At 34.0% G+C, this 23,382-nt stretch overlaps 1 protein-coding gene across 1 annotated transcript; it reads left to right on the top strand.

Annotated features, from left to right (window-relative positions):
• Nucleotides 1-6,101: 6,101 nt before the first annotated feature.
• LOC136034308 (protein anon-73B1-like) lies at nucleotides 6,102-21,172 on the top strand. Its single transcript, XM_065715444.1, has 2 exons — nucleotides 6,102-6,300; nucleotides 20,958-21,172. Exons 1-2 carry the CDS (start codon nucleotides 6,169-6,171, stop codon nucleotides 21,057-21,059), a joined length of 234 nt encoding a protein of 77 aa, XP_065571516.1. The 5' UTR covers nucleotides 6,102-6,168; the 3' UTR covers nucleotides 21,060-21,172.
• Nucleotides 21,173-23,382: the final 2,210 nt, after the last annotated feature.

Genomic DNA, 23,382 nt, shown 5'->3' on the forward strand with positions numbered 1-23,382 from the left:
TCATATAAAGAAATTTCTTCATTTTTTTCAAATAGATGACGCTACTTAACAGGACTACTAACGCAATGGCCAAACATTGCAGCTAGGAATAAAAAATAGCTTACACAATAATGGTCTAAATTTATTCACTAATCTAATGAAATACCCCACAAATCTCTGTTCTAATAATTATTTTTGCCTTAAAAATACTTCCGAAGTATCATGTGAAAGCAGTATTCCTCCAAACCCTTGCTTGTGAAGGACGAGAGTTAAATTCGTCGCGCAGGGAATCCTTTGCTACGAATGGGAGTCATTGTTTTGACTCTGTAAACTTGGCCGCTATTCTTTTAAAACACAATATAAAAAATGTCAAAAATCTTGTGTACCCATTCTCGAAACCACAAAAAAATCACTTATCAATGAATTCCCCTAAAAATAAAAAATAACACAAAAACAAGCTAAAAATCACTACTTGAGACTAACGATTGATCAGGGTCTCGTTGTCTTTGGGCGCTCCCAACTTTAATATGCAGCCCACCAACTGCTAAGTATAGGACATTTGCATATATCGCAGACAATAGTGGTCCCAAAAGGGACCTATGGGGACTCCTTATCTTACTTTATGATATATTGATGGACCTCTTATTTCAAAAAAGGACTTGATCTTTAAGATAAACAGCAAAAATTTGCAGTGCTTTCCCGCGAATGCCTCTATTTTTAATTTTTCCAATAAGATCAAATGGTCACAAGTATCAAGCGCCTTTAATATATCTAGAAACACTGAACCAGCTTTGTATTTATTATCAAGGTCATGATTTACTGCTGTAGTCAGAAAGTGGATAGAATCCTCTGCACAATAGCCTCTACGAAAACCAAGCTGATTTAAAACAGAAATCCTTTCTTACACAAAGAACTATCAAATATCACAAATATTAACTTCTCCGCCACTCTTGAAAAGGTTGGTAGTAGTGAAGTCGGTCTATAATCATTAAAATCATTTGGGTTCCCTGTTTAAATAATGGTGCAATTTTTGCTCTTTTAAAAGCACTTGGGAATAATTTTTTTCTTTAAACAACCAGACAACAAAAATTTTGCACAAAAAAGTGGCATATTGCTATAACCCACAAATGTCAACAGCATATCTTTTCATTATCAATACATCACCAATCTATTCAGCCACGATGTCCCAGTTAATCTATGAAGAACACAGATATTCAAGGAGTTTGGAGACAAAAGATTGAATTCATTTTCGATGTTGCTAAAATTGGTAAACTCGTAACTCATAAGGCCATGTCCTTGTGAGCGAAGATGATACCCTTTTATAACTAACTGACTCTATAGTGGCTGTAAAAGGCTTAGGAGCGATCTTTGACCCCAAATCAAAATTCCATAAACGCTCACAAACGATGGTTGTCAAAACTTCACAGACCTTTAGTATTTCTAGCACAGAGTACTCAAAAGACCATTTAAAGTAATAACTAACCTAAATAGAGGTCCTGTGAGACCATTGCTAAGATTTAGGATGTGTGCTGCCACTTCGCTGAACATAAGGGATAAGCAAAATAAGATTCTTCTATAAGACGGGTAATAAAATTTGCCGATGGATGCAAGAATCTCGATTACCCATTTCGATTGGCTTATAAGCTTCCGAATACTGTTTTCTTAAGTGAAAAGCCCCTCTGGTTTTATGAATTCCCGACGATAATGAAGCAGAGCAAACATTTATTTTGGAAAAGAAAAAAAATTATGGGAAAACAATAAAAAAACAGGGCTGATAGCCAGAGGGAGGGTATTTGATGTTTGATTTTTTTTGGGATTAACAAACCTCACGTCAACAAAGTTGTTACTCTCCCTCTATTGATAAACTCAAGATTATCGTAGACAAGAGCTGGTGTTCAAACCATGGTCTCAAACTAATAAAAATAGGTCAAAAACTGGTCGATAAATGACCAGCGATTTTGCAGGATCATTTTTATCTTGTCAAACAAAGTGATTTAAGAAAATTTAGATGAGGCTTGGATGGCTGAAGTAAAAAGGAGTGTTTCTGATCTTCTATTTACGTTACATTAATCTTTTCTGTCAAAGCAAAAACAGATATTAGAATCCTTTTTGTGCACAGCTAAATGACCTATATTAAATGATTGGGACAATTTGTAGCACAAAAGAAATTTATAAGAAATAGCAAACTTGCTTTAACAGTAAAAAATATTACACTTTCCTGACAAGAAATGGGTCTATTAGTGTTTATTTCTCTTAAAATAGCATGATCTTTTCTCTTAAGTTTTACTTAAAAGAAGCTAAAATACTTCCGAAAATACAAATGCTTTGAGAGTACTTATTGTTTCTTTTTCCAAATATTCAACATATTGAAATAAAATGCGAGGCCAACCGTTGACAGCTATCATTTCCATGACTTTACTTATGTAGGAGGGGAATGATGCCTCTCCTCTTTTCTTTGGATTTTTTGTCCAATTTCTTCAATTCTACAATAGCTTCAATATAACCTTTATGTAAAAGTTTCGTCAAATGCATCCTCAAAATATAATAAATACTTGCAGCAGCTCTATTCCTTTACTAACTGATTAAATAAAAAAACAAGTTTTTTTCTACTGGAAGTAAGGAGCAATGCTAAAATTTTAAACGAACAGAATTTATTTCGTAAAAAAGGGATGCTTCCCCTTCCGCAATACCCCTCTCTTCACGCTGAAGTTTTCTAAGAATGCTTAAAAATTTTCGAATTGTTATTATATGGTCCTAGCATTTCAGGAATTGTTCTTGGAAAATTGAGACAAAAGGGCGAACGTTAGCGTAAAGAGTAGGGTATTGAAGAGGGCCCCGCCAGAAATGTTTGTTCGACTCGCAATAACGTAAAAAAATGAACATAAACATACTTTTATGCGTTTTTGAGTATTTTCGAAGCCTCTTCCCCCATATCCTGGATATGGTCCTGCTCCTTAATGCTACTACTAACAACTCAACGCAACACCAGGCCACTTGAGACTAACGTAGATAGGCTCACTCCTCCTCCAATCTATTCAAATCCCCCTCTTTACACCTTCCAAGGAAGTTCTCTTTTTCTTTAAATATTTCTTAATTATATCCTCCCACCCAAACTGTGGACGACCTGCTTTCCGTTTAGCCCGTTATGGCTGGCCAAAAATGACAATCTTCGGATATCTGTCATCTTTCATCCGCAAAACGTGCCCAGACAATCTCAACCTTGTCTCATTTGAGCCCTAGAAAGTGGAATTGAACCACACCTCTCGTACAGCCTACTGTGGAAGGAGATGTGAATAGACATTTTTATAGTTTACACATTGATTTCTACTGGAGAGGAAAGACGTTAATATTCTAACAAGGTTTGGGTTAACATGAAACCCTTTTAGGCGTTTTTCAACTAAAACATTGTGGTTAATCAGATCAAAAGCTTTTTGGAGGTCTATTAGAAGTAGATTTAGCCAAACATCAGGGTTTTCCAAATTTTTATAGATTGTATCAAGTAAGCTTACAAGATCATGAGTAGTAGAAAGGCCACGTTGATTACCCAAGTGCTTTGGGTCAATAAGTTTTTGGTCGATGTAGAAGATGGATAGAAATGATTCTATCTATCTTCCACATTGTCAAATTTTGAACTCTCCAGTTTAGTATTAAACTGTTATTGGAAAGTTTCTCTCAAGTTCTCCTCTTGGAGTCTACCAACATAATAACTTCCCTGGTATACTTTGCCCTACTCCTTACTTTAATTTGAACAAGAACTTGTTTTTATTTAAAATCTGACATTTTTGAAGATCATGGGGGAATCATCTTGTGTGGAAAACATTACGGTAAATCCCTTCCCCCCGATGGAAAGTTTCTCCCACAGAAAACTTATCCATGAAAAATTTCTCCAGGTGATAATTCTCCCAATGAAGAATGTTTCCCATGGGGAGTCTTACCACGTAAAAATTCCCCAGACAATTCAACTAAACTGGAAATTTTTCCCCAGACTATTCCCCTGAATCATCTCCACATGTAAATTGGGGTCACTAACGAGAAAGTAAGACAAATAAAGCAAATTTTGTATACAAATTCTGGTGATTAAACCCCACCCCACCCACCCCCTTCCGCGTAAATTTCTCTGGGAAAGTTTGCCCCTAGAAACTTTCATCCATATGGGAAGTTCTCCCCGTGGAAAATACCCCCACTCTGTGAAATGACACTATAATTCATTGTAACAAACGACATATAAATAATGGGCAAATTTCATAACTTGCGGCCCTTCCTCTGGTGGCTCCTGGGGTTCATGTCATCTTTAGAGCCATAGTTAATGTATAATCTAGTGGGCAGGAAGGGGTTACATATAAATGTATTTTGGAGATGGAAGATAAAAGCATCAGGCATGATATCAAAATTTTCTAGAAAAAAATAGAAAACAAAGCTGAAAAAAATTTAAGGACCTACGAGATCTAATCCTTGTCATATAAATTTCTAATTGATAATTTCTTTTAAGCATAAATAATCGTCGTTTCAGATTAGAATTAAAATCGTTTTTGTATTATCAGTCCTTTTTTTAAAGATGATTATTGGTTATGACTACGAACCTTACCATTTCTTTCAGACAGTTTCGGAAGAAAAATGAAAAATAAAAAATATAATCCATTTTTACTAGTTTTACGATTTTGGAAGAGATATTTTGAGTTCCACTCCAATTTTCTGAAGAAGCTACTCAGGAATTTTTTTTCGTTTAGAAAAAATAAAATACTGTGCTGAGCCATTTTCGGTTTGTATAATTTTCTGAGAAATTGGCTAAGAAGCTCTAAATAAAGGGTTTTTTAAAACTTAGCAACAATGTTGAACTCAGGAGTATTTAATTTAAATGTAACATATATTCCGTAGCAAAATACAGTACTTGGAATAAAATAATAAACGTCAAAATAAATAGAGAAAGTTAATAGGATAAATTTAGTTTTTCCCATGTAGCATAAAATCATTTTTTATAAGAATTTTTATGTTTTTTTCATTTCTTCTGAGCTCTGTACGACAATTTACTTTGTCGACCTTACGACATAATTTCTAAGAACCTGTCCAGAAATTTTTTGGGGAGCACAAATTTCAAAGCCGTAATCTTATAAAAGCAGTAACAGATGAAATTATGGGTTTTGCCTAGAAATCAGGAAAAAATAAATGTAGGAAAACAAAAGAAGGAAAAATGAAAAATAATAGCTCTGAATTTTGAAAATGGAAGAGTCAAATATATGAAAAATAAGAAATCTTGAACAAATGAATAATGCTTAGGGAAAGCTATTATTGTTCTAGTACTTTTGTTTATATGAGAGTTTTAATATTTCTAATCGTGTTTCGGCTGTATTTCATTTATGGGTCGCCAGTTCCAGTTCTAAAAAATTATCACAATGAATATACTAACTTTTTTTGAAATAAGTTTTTAAGTAAAAACAGGCACTTAGTTCCAATCTAAATAGATAAATTAAAGAAAAGGATCTTTCTCTGCCACACCAAACCAGCCAACCTGTAGAATTTCTTTGTCCAAAATAAATTTTCCCCATTTCATTTAATACCTGCTAATTTCACTTTTTCAGCCACCCCCAATCCTTTTAATTCTTTACAAAAACTGAAAAAATAAATTAAAACATTCTACCAATCTACACATATTGGGCAAAACTGAAGACTCACTGTCGGATTCACTTTTTTATCCTATATAAATTTTCATCACTTTGTAAATTTTCCTATATAAATCTACATCACTTGTACATCACTTTGTAAAATGCTTACTAATTCCACCTTTCCAGAAACGCCGAAAATTGTCATACTCAATCATTTGATTCCTTACAAAAACCCAAATAAAAGGAATAAATCATTCTATTCATCTCCATACCTTGGGCAAAAATGAAGACTCACCAATGAAATCTCAGCCATAATCTCAAGTTTACATCATGGAGAAGTGGAGTATTCTAGATTTCTACACGGTATTTTTATTTTGAATTCTTAATGAGCTTGAACAACCTCTTGTATTTGAGAATTACTCAGCGAATTTCTCTGAAAAAATAACAAATAAAATGACTAGGCAGAAAGATTAGATTTCAGCGCTATCTATGTTGAATGTTTACAAATCAAATAGATGGCAGTTTCCTAGTTTAACACAAAAATTGAAACTTACCCTTTTGATTCTTTTCATAGCAGGCCACTTTGACCATGATAGATACAACCGAAACTACCATGGAAATGATTCTGCGTTATGGTCTGTACTTGGGTGCAGCATTTCAACTGGCTTGTATTGGCGCAGTTTTTGTGGGAAATAGTGAACCAGTATTGCAAGGCAGTAGGGTAGGCTGTTTTATGTTAACTTGCATCATCGGTAATTTGCAGCTTGAATATTATTGATTTTGACAGTTTTGCATATACAAAGTATTTAACAAAGGTAATAGGGCAAATTTGCAGTTTACAACATAAATTTAGCTAGGATGGAAGAGGTAGTCCTATCATTTGATGGCTTTTCTTAGGCTATGCTCTTTTATTGTTCAATGATCATTTTTTGGAGTAAATTCCATTTTAAACCCCTAATGCCATATCATAAGATAAAAAGTTACATAGTAACCAAAAGTTTCATCTGACAGTACATATAAACTTAAAACAAACAGAAATTATGGTAAAATTGGTGCTAATAGTATTACTGGCTTTCATATAAAGTAAATATACAACTCGATGCCTTTTTTATGCTCTTTACAATTGCTTCTACTGCAAATTCAGATTTAAGTACTTTTTGACCTCTCAAAAATGACCTATATATGGGGTCATTACAAATCTGTAATAGTTTAGAAACAAATTTGGGCTATATATTTGCACATCAGGGGGGTAAAGAATAGCATATATTAAATAGCCTATGTAAACTAACCATTGCTTTTTTTTTGTTGGTGCTGTTGCACTGGTGATCTCTCTTCTCATCAAAATTTGATGTGCACAAACACATTAAAAAAATGGTTAGTTTACGTATTTAGTATATGCTATGCTTTACCCCCACCCCCCTGATGTGTAAATATATAGGCTAGCCCAAATTTGTTTCTAAACCTTACAGATTTGTAATGAACCCATATATAGGTCATTTTTAAAAGGTCAAAAAGTACTTAAATCTGAATTTGCAGTAGAAGTGATTATTATATTTGTAAAGAGCACAAAAAAAGGCATTGAGTGGTATATTTACTTTATATGAAAGCCAGTAATACTATTAGCACCAATTTTACCAAAATTATTAAGTAGGGTAAAAATTCAGTATCCAATTGAGCATTATGTAATACTAATTACCAAAGAAAAATTGCAAAGAATTGAATACATCAATGAATAGCTTAAAACCTAAGCTATGCATCAATATGGTTATGATTAAAGTTATTTAAGATGAAAAACTTAAAATTACTAGTTCATTGACTGACCTACAAGGACCTCTTTTTGGAAATACCAATTTTGATATATATATATATATATATATATATATATATATATATATATATATATATATATATATATATATATATATATATATATATATATATATATATATATATATATATATATATATATATATATATATATATATATATATATATCACTTCTTCTGATAATGAAAATGTAACTTCTATTGCTTAATATTTATTGAATCAATAATAAATGTTAAACATTATTTTCGTTTTCTTTTTCATTGCTTATCAAAACAGATACCACATTTTTAATTTATGCTGACAAATTGTTGGTGAAAATTTCACCAAGAGGGGCAGGGCTCTTTTTACTACCCTCCCATTGCATTATGCTATAGTAAAATAGGGGTCATCCAAAAACCCATCTCTATTTTTCTGGAATGCCTAAGAAAAATGGTCTATCCAAAGAGGTCTTTTACCCAGTGTAAATGACCCCTCTTCAATACCTTGCTCTTTATGCTAAAGTTTCTTTTAGGAGTTTTAAAAAGGCTTGTCATTCTAATTAAATTGCCCTTGTGTTTCAGAAGTTGTTGTTGAGGAATTAGAACAAAAAGTCAAACTTTAGTGTAATTAGTGATGTATTGAAGAGAGGGGAACTCTCCTCATATACATAATAATTTTTGTGTGTTTTGTTGTTGCTGCTTAGTTTCAGGAAAAAAACATTTCTCTTTTCTGTATAATTTCTTATTGTTTTTAAATAATGTCAGGGAATCCAGCTCCCCTTCAATAGAAAATTTCTTCCCCCCTACAGAAAATCTCTCCATGAAAAGTTCTTTGCATGTAAAATACACCCCCCACCTCACCAGAAAAATTCCCCCCAGACAATTCCATTCTAGCTGAAAATTCCCCATGAAAATTTCTTACACCCAATTCCAGGTGAATTTTTTTTTACTGCACTTTCATTTAAAAAAGACTAATTTGTTTCTAAAACCCTGTCAGAAATCCCCTCTTCCATAACATGTCCACATGTAAAATTGAGTTGACAAAGAGAAAGTAAAACAAATAAAAATAATTTTGTATATGAATTCTGGTAAATTCTCCTAGTGCAAAATTTTCCCTGAAACATTCTCCCAATGGAAAATTGCCCCAGTAGAAAATTCACCCCCCCCCCCATCAAAAATGTCTGAGCACTACAGGTCAAGAAGACCTTAAAGCTCTCAAATGGATGAAGGTATGGTTTGCCTCCAAATAACAAATGCTGAAAGCAATGGGAATGTTTGATGACTTACAGACCTTTCCTCAGGGGCTGTAGTGTCACGTTATCCCCAAAAGCATTGTTACTGGACTTTTTAGCTATGCTGAAAAAAAAATTTGATTAGACAACCTTGAGGAAAAAAGGGGTGGAAGGGGGATTAGTTGTCCTCCAATCTTTTTGGTAACTTAAAAAAGTAACTAGAATTTCAAATGAGCCCTTTCCCAATATTCGAGGATTATTGGTTTGATGTAATCACCTCTAGAAAAACAAATAAACATGCATCCATGATCTTTCTTCTGGCAAAAAATGCAGAATTCCAAATTTTTGCAGATGGAGTTAGAGACTTCCACTATAGGGTTCTTGGATATACTGGATCTGATTTCCATTAGGATACCTTTGATTCTAGTGGTGCTCCTCCTCCTTTTTTGAAAATCGGGCAAATTTTTACAGGCTTGTAGCTTCTGACAAGTAACACTAAACTTGATGAATCTCATATATAGTTGGAATCAGTATAATAAGTCAATTGTTTTGATATATATATATTGATATCAAAATTCCGTTTTTTAGAATGTTGGTTACCATTGAGCTGCATTACTTCTTATTTACAGATTGTTATCACAAACTGTTTGATTATTATTTTCTAAGTCTTAATAAAAAAAAAGAATGCTATTTTGAAACAAATTTTTTAGGAATTTTAAAAAGAGTATGAAACCCCTTGAAAATGACATTGCAACAAAACTAATATCATTTTTTAGGGGCTTTTAGCCCTTTTTAAAATGCCTGCAAGTTTGTTTTCAATATAACAGTTTTCTATTTAGAATAATGAAAATAATAACTACCATTCCTGAATCAGCTTAACTAAAAAAAAGCTTTTAAAAAAGGCTCATAAGAGTCCTAAATTGATTCAGTCTAGGCCCTGTGTGCTTAAATCAAGAACTAGGCAGCTTAGTGAGTAGTATAATCCTAGAATTGGGCTACTGATAAAGTAACATGTTAAAAAAAGGATTGTTACTTCATTATATGGAGAAAAATGTAGTTAGCACATTTTTACTGCAATTCCACTGTACTTAAAGGGCTCAAAACAGCCCATAGTTGTCAGAGTTTAAAACCATGTTTCTAAAGAACTACCTAGTAAGAAAATTTGTCATTTGTTGTTGATTCAGCAATAGTAATTTTTATTTCCCCTAGTCTTAACAGTGAAATCCTACTCTGAAAACAAATTTACATAGATTTTTGGAAAGAGCTAGAAACACCTCAAAAATAATGTCAGTTTTGTAGTGACATCATTTTTGTGGGATTTCAGTCTGTTTAAAAAATTCCTACAAATTTGTTTTCAAAATAATATTTGCTCTAATATTTTTATCTCTAGACAGTTTTTTTAAGAATTGTATTTTTAAGCTTTTGGTTACTATAGACTGTTTTACCTTTTGGGGCCCCATTAAGGGGTCAAAATGGAATTTACTCTGGATACAACTATTGAATATATGAAAGAACGAACTTCAGGGGGTACCCTCTTGTTCTTGAAAAATTGTCTATCTGGACCAGGTTTTGGATGATATGGTTTCAGATCAATCTAGATGCCATTAAAACATCCTCATGTATACATTGGTATGTGAGAGATCATATTTTGAGCCTTTGGAGTTATGTAGAATATGACGAGTTTCTTAAAACCATTATGTATTAAGTTAGTCACTGCTGTACAGATTCCAGAATTGATAGATTTTGCTGTTAACTGGAATCAGGAAATCTAATTTAGGTTGAATTAGACCCTTTAGGAGCTTAGTAATCACTGCTGGGGATCTACTGCAGAATGTTTCCATTATTATGCCAAAAGTTTAGTTGGCTTCGGGTACAACAGACTGTGTGTGTGAATTGAATTTGATCTTATCATCAACCAACACCTCCAGATCTTTTTGCAGTTATCCTCTTTTTGGTTACTCTCTTTACATAGCCTAGGGCTATATGAGACCATTGCCATAAGACCATGTTTTTTTTTACCATTGTCATAAATGCAAACCAAACCATGAAAATAAGCAAAAAATTAGCAACCTAAAAATGTCTCCTTCTGTTCTAGCATGTCTCTTTCCACAGAGGTCCAATTCTTATACTTTACTGACACATTTGTAAAGTTCTGGTTGAGGGGCTTCCTGGTGTCTTAGAAAGTAGCATAACTAACCCTACTTTAAGTTATTACCTTAAATTGCACTTGCAAATTACATAGTGAAACTGTACCTGTAAAGCATACAAGGTATCTATAGACACTACACTAGGTAATGACCAGGACACAATGAATAAATAAACTAAACACAAGATTGGCTTGAAACATGTCTACAATTATGAATGGCGTTAGCTAGACATTTATTGGGCTCCACAATTTATTCCATTATTAGCAGCTACCATCAAATGTGTCTGCCAGGTCTGCACTAGGCATACTCTAATGGTCTAAATTTGAAGCTAGGCTTCAGAAACTTTGGATTGACCATTACTAGATGATAGAGTATGACAAGTTGCAGCACATCACAACTAGTTTAGCTTTGCCCAATACCATCCACATACTGATTTAGGAGCTTCCTAGTCTAGTTTCCACTAGAGAGTTTAATGTAAATTAAACTTTCAGGAATGAATTAAGGACCTAAAATATACCCTTGGAAGGTGTTGCCAGCCTACTGTCTGCCCTTTCCGTTTTTTTAGGGCTTAGAAGATTGCATATATGATATGTCTATACTTATTTGAATTTAAAAAAAAACATATTTCGGCTGGGTTTTATGCCATAGTAAGGCTTGGTATCACTTTTTGGGTGACCACTTCTAAAGAAAGTCTGATAAATACTTAGTGTTATCCCACTGTGCAAAAGGGGGCTTTTGATAACCATAACTTCCCTTGCCAAAAGACTCAAATGTGCTCTCTGCTCTCAAGCTGATCACCCATCTTGTAGTTATAAATGTTCTTTAGCACAGAACCTTTTGCCTCCTGCTAATTGAATATGTGACTTAAAATAGCATCACAGATTATAAACAGAGATGTAAATCTGAAACACTTATTTATACAAACACTATGTGAACCAAATGGTGTGGCATGTTTGCAAGAGCACTTGCTAATTATGAACAATCTAACCTATTGAACATTGACACCTACTGCTACTTACTGCCATGCCACCAAACACTCTGGTGTTGGTCAATCTAGCAGTGGCAACTGTCATTCTTTTGTAAAACAAGTGGTTGCCAGAGCCCTTCTAGGGCTTGGACTATTTTGTGGTAGTCTAAATACAGAACTGCATTTGTTGCCTTTCCTGGTTTCAGTTTACTTTCCCATCAATTATTACAATTCTAGGTCTGATGTGCTTTTTGATAAAATGTGCCAGGCTCTTAGCACTCTTGCTGCTGATTGCGAATTGAGCACTTGGCCAGTGACTTGAACTGCAATATGTTTGATGATTCAAGCTGTAGAGCAAATATTTTGTGTAGCACCTGTCTACAGCTTGTTCCAGTAGAAAATGAACTTAGCTTCAAATACAACCACAACTCTGGCAGCATACTTCTCTTGATTTCAGGTTTTGCTGATCTGAAATGCTGTCAAACTAAAACACATTGGTTATTGCTACATTCCAAACTTTAGATCATCTGGTACTTAGGAACACTTTTTCTCATCATATTAGTTCCAATTGAGCCCTTCACATCAAGTTTTACAAGCAAGTGGCATGAAATCTGTGGCTGGGGTAAAATTAACCTGCCTGCTTTTCAAAGCATAAGGGATGGTATCCTTGAAAAAAAATGAAGTACCATTCTGGCTCTTGTCTCAGAAGCCTGGAATAAGTGTTTCTGAAAGTCAGATTTAGCTCAAAATGTAAAATGCTGAAATTTTTATGCCCAACATGTTGCTGAAAAGGCAAGTGTCCTAGCCTGTAGAGTCTAGGCTGGTGCAGAAAAGCCAGGATGGATCAGTAATCTGGAGCTCACCAAGTCAAATGAAAAGCCAAAATTTTGATTTAATATTTGGAAAGAGTGTGGTGTGCCATGTATTGGTGCAGTGAACAATGTCTGCTTTTTTTTATTGCTATATTCATGGCACCAGCTTAAAGGTATCTGATATGCTGCTATTTAATGCCTTGTTTTATATAAAGAGATGCATCACAGAAGATCTGAAACAAAATCCAGCACATTCTATAGCTGTGATCTCCTAAAAGGCACGTAACGACCCAAACTTTTTGTGGAAAATATTAATGTTGGGAAATCCAAGTCTTGTCGCAATCTGTTAGTACAAGTAACCAGTAGCCTACTGTATTTACTTCAGCACTGAATTTTTGGAACATGATGTGGTTTTGAAAAGCAATTATGGAAATGAGCTTGATAAATGTTTCCTCAAGTCTAGCAATAACCTCAGTTTTATTGCCACTTGTTCTTTGGTGATTTACTGTATTTCTAAGTTTTGTAAAAAGAATTTACATGGTATTGATGGTATATGTTGTTAAGCATCTTGAACCCGGCTCCTCTTTTTGAGTTCAGTACTTTAAACTACCTTGTCAAATCATTTTTGATATGGTACCAGATTTATTTAGTACTGGTATAATTAGTCCTGTCCTGAAAAAGGGCAAACCATCCAACCCCTGCTCTTTGTTGAGACTGATTACTGTTTTCCCTGTACTTTGTAAAATGTTATTAATGAAATTACAATTGAGTGTTATACACCAGATAATCAGTTTGTGTTTACGAAAGGTATTAGCCATGGTTATGCCCTTTATTTTATTGCTAATTTGTTGGCATGTGCAGCTGAAAAGGATGAAAGGCTTTATTCTGCTGGTATGTATACCCATGAACTCAGCATGAACTCTGGTATGCATACCCATATTTTACTGATTGCTTACAAACATGGTGCGAACTCTTCAGTTTTAGAGGCTCTTTGTGATATGCATAGGAAGCTGAATGCTAGAGTTAAGATTGCTATATTGCCTGGTTTTATTGAACTTAATAAAAAAACAAAACAATTAAGAACGGTTTCGGAAAGGGAGTTCTCAAAGTGGTATTGCTGATATTTGAAAGCATTCTTACAAATATGTAAAATACCTACTTTGGCTGCCCCTTTGGAATAGCTACAACATTGTGTTGGCCAGATACAGAGTTACTTGCCTCTTAGATGCTATAAAAAAAAGAAGAAGAACTGGGTCATTTCAAAAGCGGCTAAATTTTGATTCTAGTTTTCTGAACTTTCTATAGGCTTGTCATTGGTCAAGTTTTGATTTTATATTCGTTGTATTTTTTTTCCTTACTCTGTCAATTTTGTGCTTTTTTACATTATGATGGGATTTTTTACATTATGCCGGGCATTAAATTTTTTTTTTACTGGAAAATTTGTTATACAATTTTATTGAACTGTTCAAGAAGGTCCTTATCCACTTGGAGAGTATGAGGTCAATCACTAAGGTATGACAACTTACTTGCTTGCTCACTTGTTGTAAATTGAAGCCACATCCAGACTCATCATGGCGCCCAGCATACAACGACATGTCTCCTTCCAGAGGCTTTGCTTGAAGGTAGCAAGCTCTACATTCTCCAGCCACTGACAATCTCAATGATGGCAACATTTTCCAAACCCTCTGATTGGCTGCAGATGAAGCTTCATGTCTTCCTTTGGCCTCCTGTTGTCTTCTTGGATACTGATTGTGGTTCACATTTGAAGCATCTTTTGCTTATTTGATCATCTGGTTTGTGCATTGTGTGGCCAAACCATCTTAGTCTCTTCTGCTTGTTAATATTAGAGACAAGTAGGTGATCCCCATGTCTTCTCCTGACTTTATTGTTCGAAATTTATCTGAGAAGAGGATACTCAGGATATAATGCAAGCATTTATGGTTTACTGTATTCAAGATCAGTGCTTTGGTTGCTCTCAGTGACCACGTTTCACATCCATACAGGAGAACAGAGAGAACCATAGCTTCATGCACTTTGAGCTTCCTCCATGTTGGGATTCCGCTCCACTTCCAGAAAACCCTCTGTAGCAGAAAGAAGACATTCTAGCTGACAATGTGTGGCTTCAGATCTGATCTGAGGTTTCCCAGCAGGGTTTACTATTGAGTAGAGGTGTTATAATGACTGGATTCCTTAGATATGACCACAGTTTAGGGTTAGAGGGGTCTCATCCATCTCAGCCAGTATGTTTGACAACACTACACTTGAAGCCAGCATGTCCCAGCAGTTTTTGTATGGCCCTTCTAAATTTTTCATCGTTTCATAGTTCAAATCCATTGTCCCATGAATTATCAACGTCCCTTTAGTACTCAAAAGTCGAGATCACCCATCTAAAAAAAAAAAAAATCATCCAAATTTTAGCCTAAATCTCTCAAGCAAAAGAAAATGACATTTCAAATTTTATTCTCTGCCCCTCCAACAATTCTGGATCCATACCTACACCAAATAGGATAAAAATATGGTACAAAAGAGGTTCCCAGTCAACTCTTCCACCTGCACAAAGCTAAACTAAAGTGTTTTCCACTATTAACCTAGATTTTTTCTACTATTGACTCAGCTAAATTTTGAAAAACATACATCTCAGATGATAAAAGCTGAAAATTTCCGTCTTCATACAATCCATTGTTGATTCTGTAATTCTAATATAAGATTTCTTAATTCCTACTTATCTTAAAACGAGTTTGGGGGCCAAAATGATTTTTTAGCTGGACTTACATCACCGTTCTCTCTACCATAATTTCTATTAGTCTCAAGAAAAAAAAAATCAGCATGTTGTATTTGTGATAGTACTTGATGATATTCTAATGCTGTGAAACATAATTGCTGAAGTATAAAAATCTAAGAAAACTTCTTTGCGGTTATTAATCACCATTTCTCCCCTTAAATCTAACAAAACATCTTCAAAGAAATTATGTATATTTTAAAATAGAAGGTGATCTAGTCTTGGATAGTTCCTGTAACCACAATACTTGTTCTACAGACCAGTTCAAAGAGATGATGGGACCTTCATTGTGATTCACTTACCTCCCTTCACAAGAAGAAGAAGCAGCACACTTAGCCAAATGTGGTTACAATCCAATGATAAGAAGTTAGTCTGGCCACCCTTCCCAAGCAGAAATGAATCAGAAGCATTACCAGGAATTAATCCCCTAATTAATGACAAGCCAATGAAAGTCCAAACAAGCTAGCACCTAATATATGCCTCTTTATACTAAACTCTAATACAGTTCAGTCTATGAACCTACAACAGCCACAGAAGGTAGAAATCATAAATGAATTGGTAAATATCTACCTACCCAATCACGTGCTTATTCAAGCAAAAAAGGATCTTGTTTTATTCCTAGCAAAGCTAAGTGTTGACACACAGTCATATGAAAACTAAAGCAACAAAGCAGCACATCTCAATACTTCAGTGGAATGTATGGTCACTTTCAGAAAATAAGTTAAATGAACTAATATCTCTTATGAATAATAATTCCATTGGTATTACTTGCCTTCAGTAAACCCGTTTGACCAAAAACCAACAAATAAGTCTTCAGGATATACTATCAAACAGTTTGTGGTAACGAACTGTAGTAAGGAGCGACCCGGCTCAATAGTAACTAAAACTCTAAAAAAAAGACAGAATTTTGATACCAATAGCTACATCAAAAGAATCACATTTTAATGCTGATTTTAAATGTATAAGTTTCATCAAGTTTAGTATTACCCATCAAAAGCTAGGAGCCTGAGAAAATTTGCTTTATTTTAAAAATAGGAGGAAACACCCCCTAAAAGCTATAGAATCTTAACGAAAATCACACCATCAGATTCAGCATATCGGAGAACCCTAGAAGTTTCAAGCTCCTATCTACAAAAATGTGGAATTTTGCATTTTTTGCCACAAGACAAATCACGGATGCGTGTTTATTTGTTTTTTTCCAGGGGTGAACGTATTAACCCGGTGGTCCTAGAATGTTGTGAGAGGGCTCATTCTAACCGAAATGAAAAGTTGTAGTGCCCTTTTTAAGTGACCAAAAAATTGGAGGGCACTTAGGCCCCCTCCCGCGCTAATTATTTTCCAAAAGTCACCGGATCAAAATTCTGAGATAGCCATTTTATTCAACATATTCGAAAATCTTATAACTGTGTCTTTAGGGACGACTTACCCCCCCCCCCCACAGTCCCCGTGGGAGGGGCTAGAAGTTACAGTGCTTACACGTAGTAATGAGTATTGGGCAGTGTACAGATGTTTTCGGGGGATTTTTTGGTTGGGAAGGAGGGGTTAAGAAGAGGGGGATATGTTGGGTGAACTTTCCATGGAGGAATTTGTCATGGGGGAAGAAAATTTCTATTAACGGAGCGCAAGATTTTTCAGCATTATTTAAAAAAACAATGAAAAAATAAATATGAAAAAGCTTTTTCAAATGAAAGTGAGGAGCAGCATCAAAACTTAAAACGAACAGAAATTATTACGCATATGAGGGGTTCACATCCTCTTTACACATCCTGTTTATTTTTGGTAATTTCAACTATTTATTCTACGGCCTTTATGATTCAGGGGCCATTCTTAAGGAATTGGGACACAATTTAAGCTTTAGTGTAAAGAGCGAGGTACTGATGGTGGGGGGGGTGAACCCCCTTATATACGTAATAAAATCATACGAATATAGAAGTTTGTTACGTAAGCTAATTCGTAAGTTATGTATATCTTTTACTAATAAAAATGTTCGTAAAAAATTATAAGTTCTAGTTGCCTTTTTAAGTAACTAAAAAATTGGAGGGCAACAAGGCCTCCTCCCCCGCTCTTTTTTTTCTCAAAATCATTCGATCAAAACTATGAGAAAGCCATTTAGCCTACAAAATGAATATGCAAATTGCGTTTTAATTACTCATCTGCGGAGAGCCAAAATCAAAACATGCATTAATTCAAAAACGTTCAGAAATTAAATAAAAAAAACAATTTTTTTAACTGAAAGTAAGGAGCGACATTAAAGCTTAAAGAGAACAGAAATTACTTCGTATATGAAAGGGGTTGCTCCCTCCTCAACGCCCCGCTCTTTACGCTAAAGTTTTTTACTGTTTTAAAAAATAATGTTGAGAGAAAGAGTTAAACTTTAGCGTAAAGAGCGGGGCGTTGAGAGGGGAGCAGCCCTTTCATTTATGAAGTAATTTCTGTTCGTTTTAAGTTTTAATGTCGCTCCTTACTTTCAGTTAAAAATTCTTGTTTTTTTATTTATCCTGAGAAAAGATAGGTCATCAGAGACAAAAGAAGGTGGCGTAGCTTTAATAATAAATAGTAATATCAAATTTTGTGGCATTAACTTGCCAGAATTTTTAAATGATGTTGATACAATTGGTATCAATGTTTGGCTGAATAATACCAAAACTTACATAATAAGCTTTTATAACCCTAACAGCCAAACTACAGATGCCATGGATTTCTTCAGTTATATAACTAATTCTAATATGCTAAAAAACATAATTATTTGTGGGGATTTTAATGCCCACATCCTTTTGTGGGGAATAAGCCAGCCAATAAAGCTGGTAAGTTTATTGAAAGTTTGGTTCCAAATAATATCGAATTAGCTGTTGCTACCCCTCCAAATCTAAATACATGTTTTAACCCCAAAAGTGGCAAATTTTCCACAATTGACCTACAAATTGTGTAAAATATTTTGAATAAAATTTATATTAGGAAAATTGATAACCTTTGCACGGACCACTTTGCCGTAGTCTCTTCATTAAATGAACCAACTAAAATTCTGCCACATACCCCGAAATATTTTAAGAATAAAGCAATTTAGACAATTTTTAAAAATAAGCTTCATGATGGAATTATAAATCTCACCCAGGAGTCATAGATTTCACTTGTAACAGCTGGCACACATGCCGAAGTTTTGGCATCCATACTAACAAATACAGCTAATCAGGCTATGCCCGAGACAAAACCCAGGAAAACAATCCCCAAACACACTCCTAAAGTATGGTGGACAAATGAGTGTCAAAATAAATGGAGAACAAAAAAGGCAGATAGGAGAACATTTGCCTCCTGTTGCATATTTAAGTAGATTATAAGCAGAGGCTAATCTCAAGAGGACTGTATTAACTGCTGACTATAATTACTGAATTAATTTTACAAATAGTAACGTTAGTGAAATCTATAATTAACAATGGTATATCTACTGGTTATTTTGACTTACTGCCAAGGCCGTATCCAGGGGGGTTAGGTCTACCCCCTCCCGAAATTTTTGTTCGACTCGTAAACATGTAAAAAAATGTATAAATGCTGTTTTAACCCCCTCCCCCTTACTGTAATGAACTTAGAAATATGTTCTTATTCGTGTTTTTAGTATGTTATTTTTCTTTAGTCCTATGTTTCTAAGTAAATAATAATTTTGCTATCATCTGTTAGCTGAGATTCAGCTTTATCCATCTACCAAATTACAGTTTCGAAATTTGCAACTTTGTCTTAGAATCGAAAAATGCATTGAAAAGTCACGAAGGACATGGGAAAATAGGGATTTTTGTCTTTTTTAAAAATAGTTTAGGCCATTATCCAAGAAACAGGTTCAAGTAATTTCAAAAATCTGGTTGGGCAATATTCAAATAGATCTGAGGCTATTGAATCTGACGACATAAGTCGTCAGACTCAATCGTATTTGTAAAATGCGCCTTAGGGCGCAATTTACAGTTGTACACTTTGAGGTTGAACAATCACATGTTTCACAGGGAACATAAGTCCTAAGATATCCTAATTGTATTCACTTGCTACATGACGTCTTTATTAATTTTTTTTATTTTATTTTTCCTTTTTATGTAGTGTAGTTCTTATTTAACATTTGTCTTGTATTACAATTATATTTTTGTGTACGCTGTGGCATTAACGATGCTAGGTGTATTCCCTCTGAAAATCCCTTCCCATAGAAAATTCCCCCCGTATAAAAAATTGACGAAACAAAAAGATTTTTGGCTACATTCGAAAATATAGGCCGAACGTATGGTGTCGAATATTTTATAGGGTCTATTTTTGTATTTCTACTTACCTAATTTTTTATGTGTTTTTTTGGCGGGGGGGGGGAGTTAACTCACCCAAGTAAGATAAATAGTTGACTCACCAGTAAGATAAAGGTTAAAGAAAATAATTTGAAAATATGCAGTTGGTAGCCCCCATTGAAGAGGTGCGCTTTGATGGAAGTGCACAGAGGTAACAGACTGGGACTAATAAGTACGAGCAATTATTTCCCTCAGACTTGGTCTGTTACCGATCAGAGACGTCACTAGCCAAAAAGCAAGGGGTGGGGGAAAGGTTTTTACCGACTGTATGATCATTTTTACCTACTGATTTCAACGATATTACTATCAAGATCACTTCATAAAAAAATAACAAATAAATACGCATCCATAATTTTTTTCTAGGGAGAAAAAAGCGAAATTCCCCATTTTTTGTAGATAGGAACTTGTAACCTCCACAATAGGGCTCTCTAACATGCTCAACCCAGTGCTATAATTGTAGTTATAATCACTTGCCCTTTGGGGGCATTTTTCAAAAATCAGGCTTATGGTGGACTTGTATTTGGATTATACATGAAAAATATAAATCATTTTGACGTATTTTTTGCTATCTTTTTTTTATAGTTTTTGTTACTATTTGCTTCAATTGCTCGTTGCTTACGGTTTGTCACCAGAAACTCTATGATTGTGTGTCATATATTTAGCATGTATTTAAAAATATAGGTTATATTTCAAAATAAATTATATCCACATCTCTACTTTTCTTCATTTTCTTTATTTGTTTTAATTTACCTTTGGCTTCTCAATTTTACATGTAGGGAGAATTGTTGGGGGGGGGGGGTAGGAGATTATCTGGTGGGAATTTGCTAGTTCCCTACCTTAACATTATAAAAGCAATGATTGAAGGAATGATTGATGTATACTATTATACGACATTATTCTGATTATTAACATCATTGATATATGATGATTTTTGAACAAAGGTCTAATCTTGGGGATATCAGAGAACTGTTCCTATTGGAGAAGGGAAACAAATTTGGGAAAAGATGCATTTTTTAAGCCATGGTTTTTCGTGGTTTAAAAACGTCACGGTTTTCCGTCAGAAGCCACGGTTTCTCGTGGCTTCTGACATATTTTTCATTTTTATATGCAGTCATCATGAAGGTATGTGTATTCTTTGAGAACAGAGATTTTTTCTTTCCTTTGGCTTTTTTTCAATTCTACTATCTTTTGTATTCTTTTCTATTGTATTTTCTTTTATTCTTTTCCATTCCATACTAAAATTAAAATTACTCCCTAAGAGCATGTTCTAATGCATTATCACTTACTGACCGTACCAATTTATCCTTAATTAATCTTTTTCAGGATGAAAGCGATGATGATAGTTCAGAACATGGGAGTCCAATATCAAGTCATCCATCTACAACAAGACATAAAAGAAAAGGAGAGAAAAAGAAAAGAAGATAAAAGACTTTTGAATATATGAACAAAATGATGGTGAAGGAACTTGATCTCTTTGTCTTAATTCCATTTTTAGTGCAATATTTGGCTAATTTGGTAAATACTCATCAAAATTTTAAGTAGCCGTAATTATTTTCTGTTTTTATTCTATAATAAATTAATTAGAGCATTTAAATCCTGAACTATACCTTGCATGGCCTGATAAATAGAGAAGAAAAATTAAGATGAAAGGAGCGATCACGTTTTCTAAAAGCTATTCAAAGATTTGGCTGTGAACGCCATGTTATATTATCTTACTGAAGTGCAAAAGAAGCATCCTAAATAACTTTAAACTTTTGATTAAACACAGAAGGGGAAATTCCTTCCCTCTCCACAATGAGTCCAGTCTGAAGGCTTCTTGAAAATTTGCGAAATAGTGATTTTCTTATTTTCATATGGGATACAGGAATACTTTTTGTTCATCTCTAAGTAGCTAAGATACCCTAGAAATCTTTATCTCTAAAAAAACAATTGTTGTTCCTAAAAAATTTGATTTTTTTCATGAATTTGGGGTTGTATACTCTTTGCAATAGGGGTGACCTGTTGCATGCTGTGACCATCTTCAGTCAATTTAAAATCAAATATTTGTGTTTGTTTGTGACTTGATTGAACAGCTAGTCCTTTTGTGCTAGAAACTTGTAATTCTGTAGAAACAATTAGAATGAAGGTAGGCTATTCATTTCTTGAAAACTTGCTGGATTTTTTTTTTTTTGAAATTTGACTTGAAGCAATTGCATGAAAAAAGTTCTACGCTTATTTGTATTTTCATTCATTTCAATTTGCTTACAAATTGAAAAGAATGTGATCGAAAAAATTATAAAGTGAGACACTCTGCACTGTAAAGGGGAATTTTTGTTAACTAAGAGCAGATGAAGCCATCCCTTTAGCTAGTAAAAAGACAGTTTTAAGTGTCATAATTTCTAAGTTAAGTTTTTTGCAACCTTTTTTCCCAATTGAAGTTTCGACAAACTTCTTCCAATCATGTGTAGCAAAGCACAAACAGGTATGTGAAGGGTGGTCCAAAAGCGTTTTTGTGATTTGTTTTTTTTTTGGGGGGGGAGGGTTGATTCAAAACCGAATCTCCCCTCTACCCTTGATACGGTTTTTTTCAGGTATTACCAAAGACAGTTCGGAAATAGGGAATGTTTTATGTAAACGTAATTAGCAAAGCCTAATAATAGTGTGCCTAAAAGGAGGTGGCTTAGACCCTGCAATGTGAATCTCAATTTTGATTTCAATTACCGAAGATTGTCCTTTTTGGCCAACCGTCTGGGGCTACACGGAAAGCAGGTCGTCCTTGTCTGGGTTGGGAGGATGTCATAAATAAGGATTTAAAGGAAATGGAAACTTCCTGGGAGGGTGTAAAGAGGGAGGCTTTAAATAGATTAGGTTGGAGGAGGAGCGTGCGTAGCTGTGTTGGCCTCAGGCGGCTTGGTGCTGCAGTGAGTTATTATTAGTAGTAGTAGTATTAATTTTAAAGAAAGAAGGATATAATCAGAAAACGTTTTACTCCAAGAAAAGTAAATTATATTTATTTTAAAAAGAAGAATATTGGATAGATACATCAACGTTTTAACACTTTATCAGCTTTGAAAAGGATTAGAATCAGAAAACGTTTTCTGTGAGGAAGATTGAAATTTTCGTAAAAAAAGAAGGAAAATATTGCATAAATATGTTAACATTTGTTTTAAAAATAACATTTGTGCTTCTGATTTCAAATATTCATATGTTAGGTTGATTAAAAAAAAATAGCGTAAGCTTGCTGTAAATGTAGACCTTTGTTGGCTACTTCTTCAAATTAACGCTTATTTCCCGACCAACACTTGAGTCTAAGAATGTAGACGGTAGGTTATTTGAAAAATGGCTTCAGCTTTATTTATGCGTTATTAGCATAAATTTGGTCATGAATATGTACCAAAAAGTAGGTCTTAGAACGTCTAATTTAATTTTGACAGTGAACCAATTTCAAGAAAGAAGAATATAACGAGATTATCTCATTCAAGAAAATTAGAGTATATTTCCTTGAAAAAATATGGCTAAGGTGTGCTAGTGGTTGTTTTTAAGAACAGCACTTGAGTCCAAAAATTCCAACGGTAGTTTTATATATATATATATATATATATATATATATATATATATATATATATATGTATATATATATATATTTTGTTTTCAGTTTATTATCATTTAATGTTGCTTCAAATAAAATAACGATATATCATCATAATAACTTAAAACATTATTCCAAAATATCTACTGTCTTTGGCCTCTTTATCTCTGTATTTGAACC

The sequence above is a fragment of the Artemia franciscana genome, chromosome 13 (genome assembly GCF_032884065.1).
Source record: "Artemia franciscana chromosome 13, ASM3288406v1, whole genome shotgun sequence".
NCBI classification, from domain to species: domain Eukaryota; kingdom Metazoa; phylum Arthropoda; class Branchiopoda; order Anostraca; family Artemiidae; genus Artemia; species Artemia franciscana.

What these genes read in the sequence shown, in the direction of transcription:
- LOC136034308 (XM_065715444.1), top strand. Translation starts at nt 6,169, where the DNA reads ATGATAGATACAACCGAAACTACCATGGAAATGATTCTGCGTTATGGT. An exon ending in CAGTATTGCAAGGCAGTAGG is followed by an intron (nt 6,301 to 20,957) that starts GTAGGCTGTTTT and finishes AATCTTTTTCAG; the next exon opens with GATGAAAGCGATGATGATAG.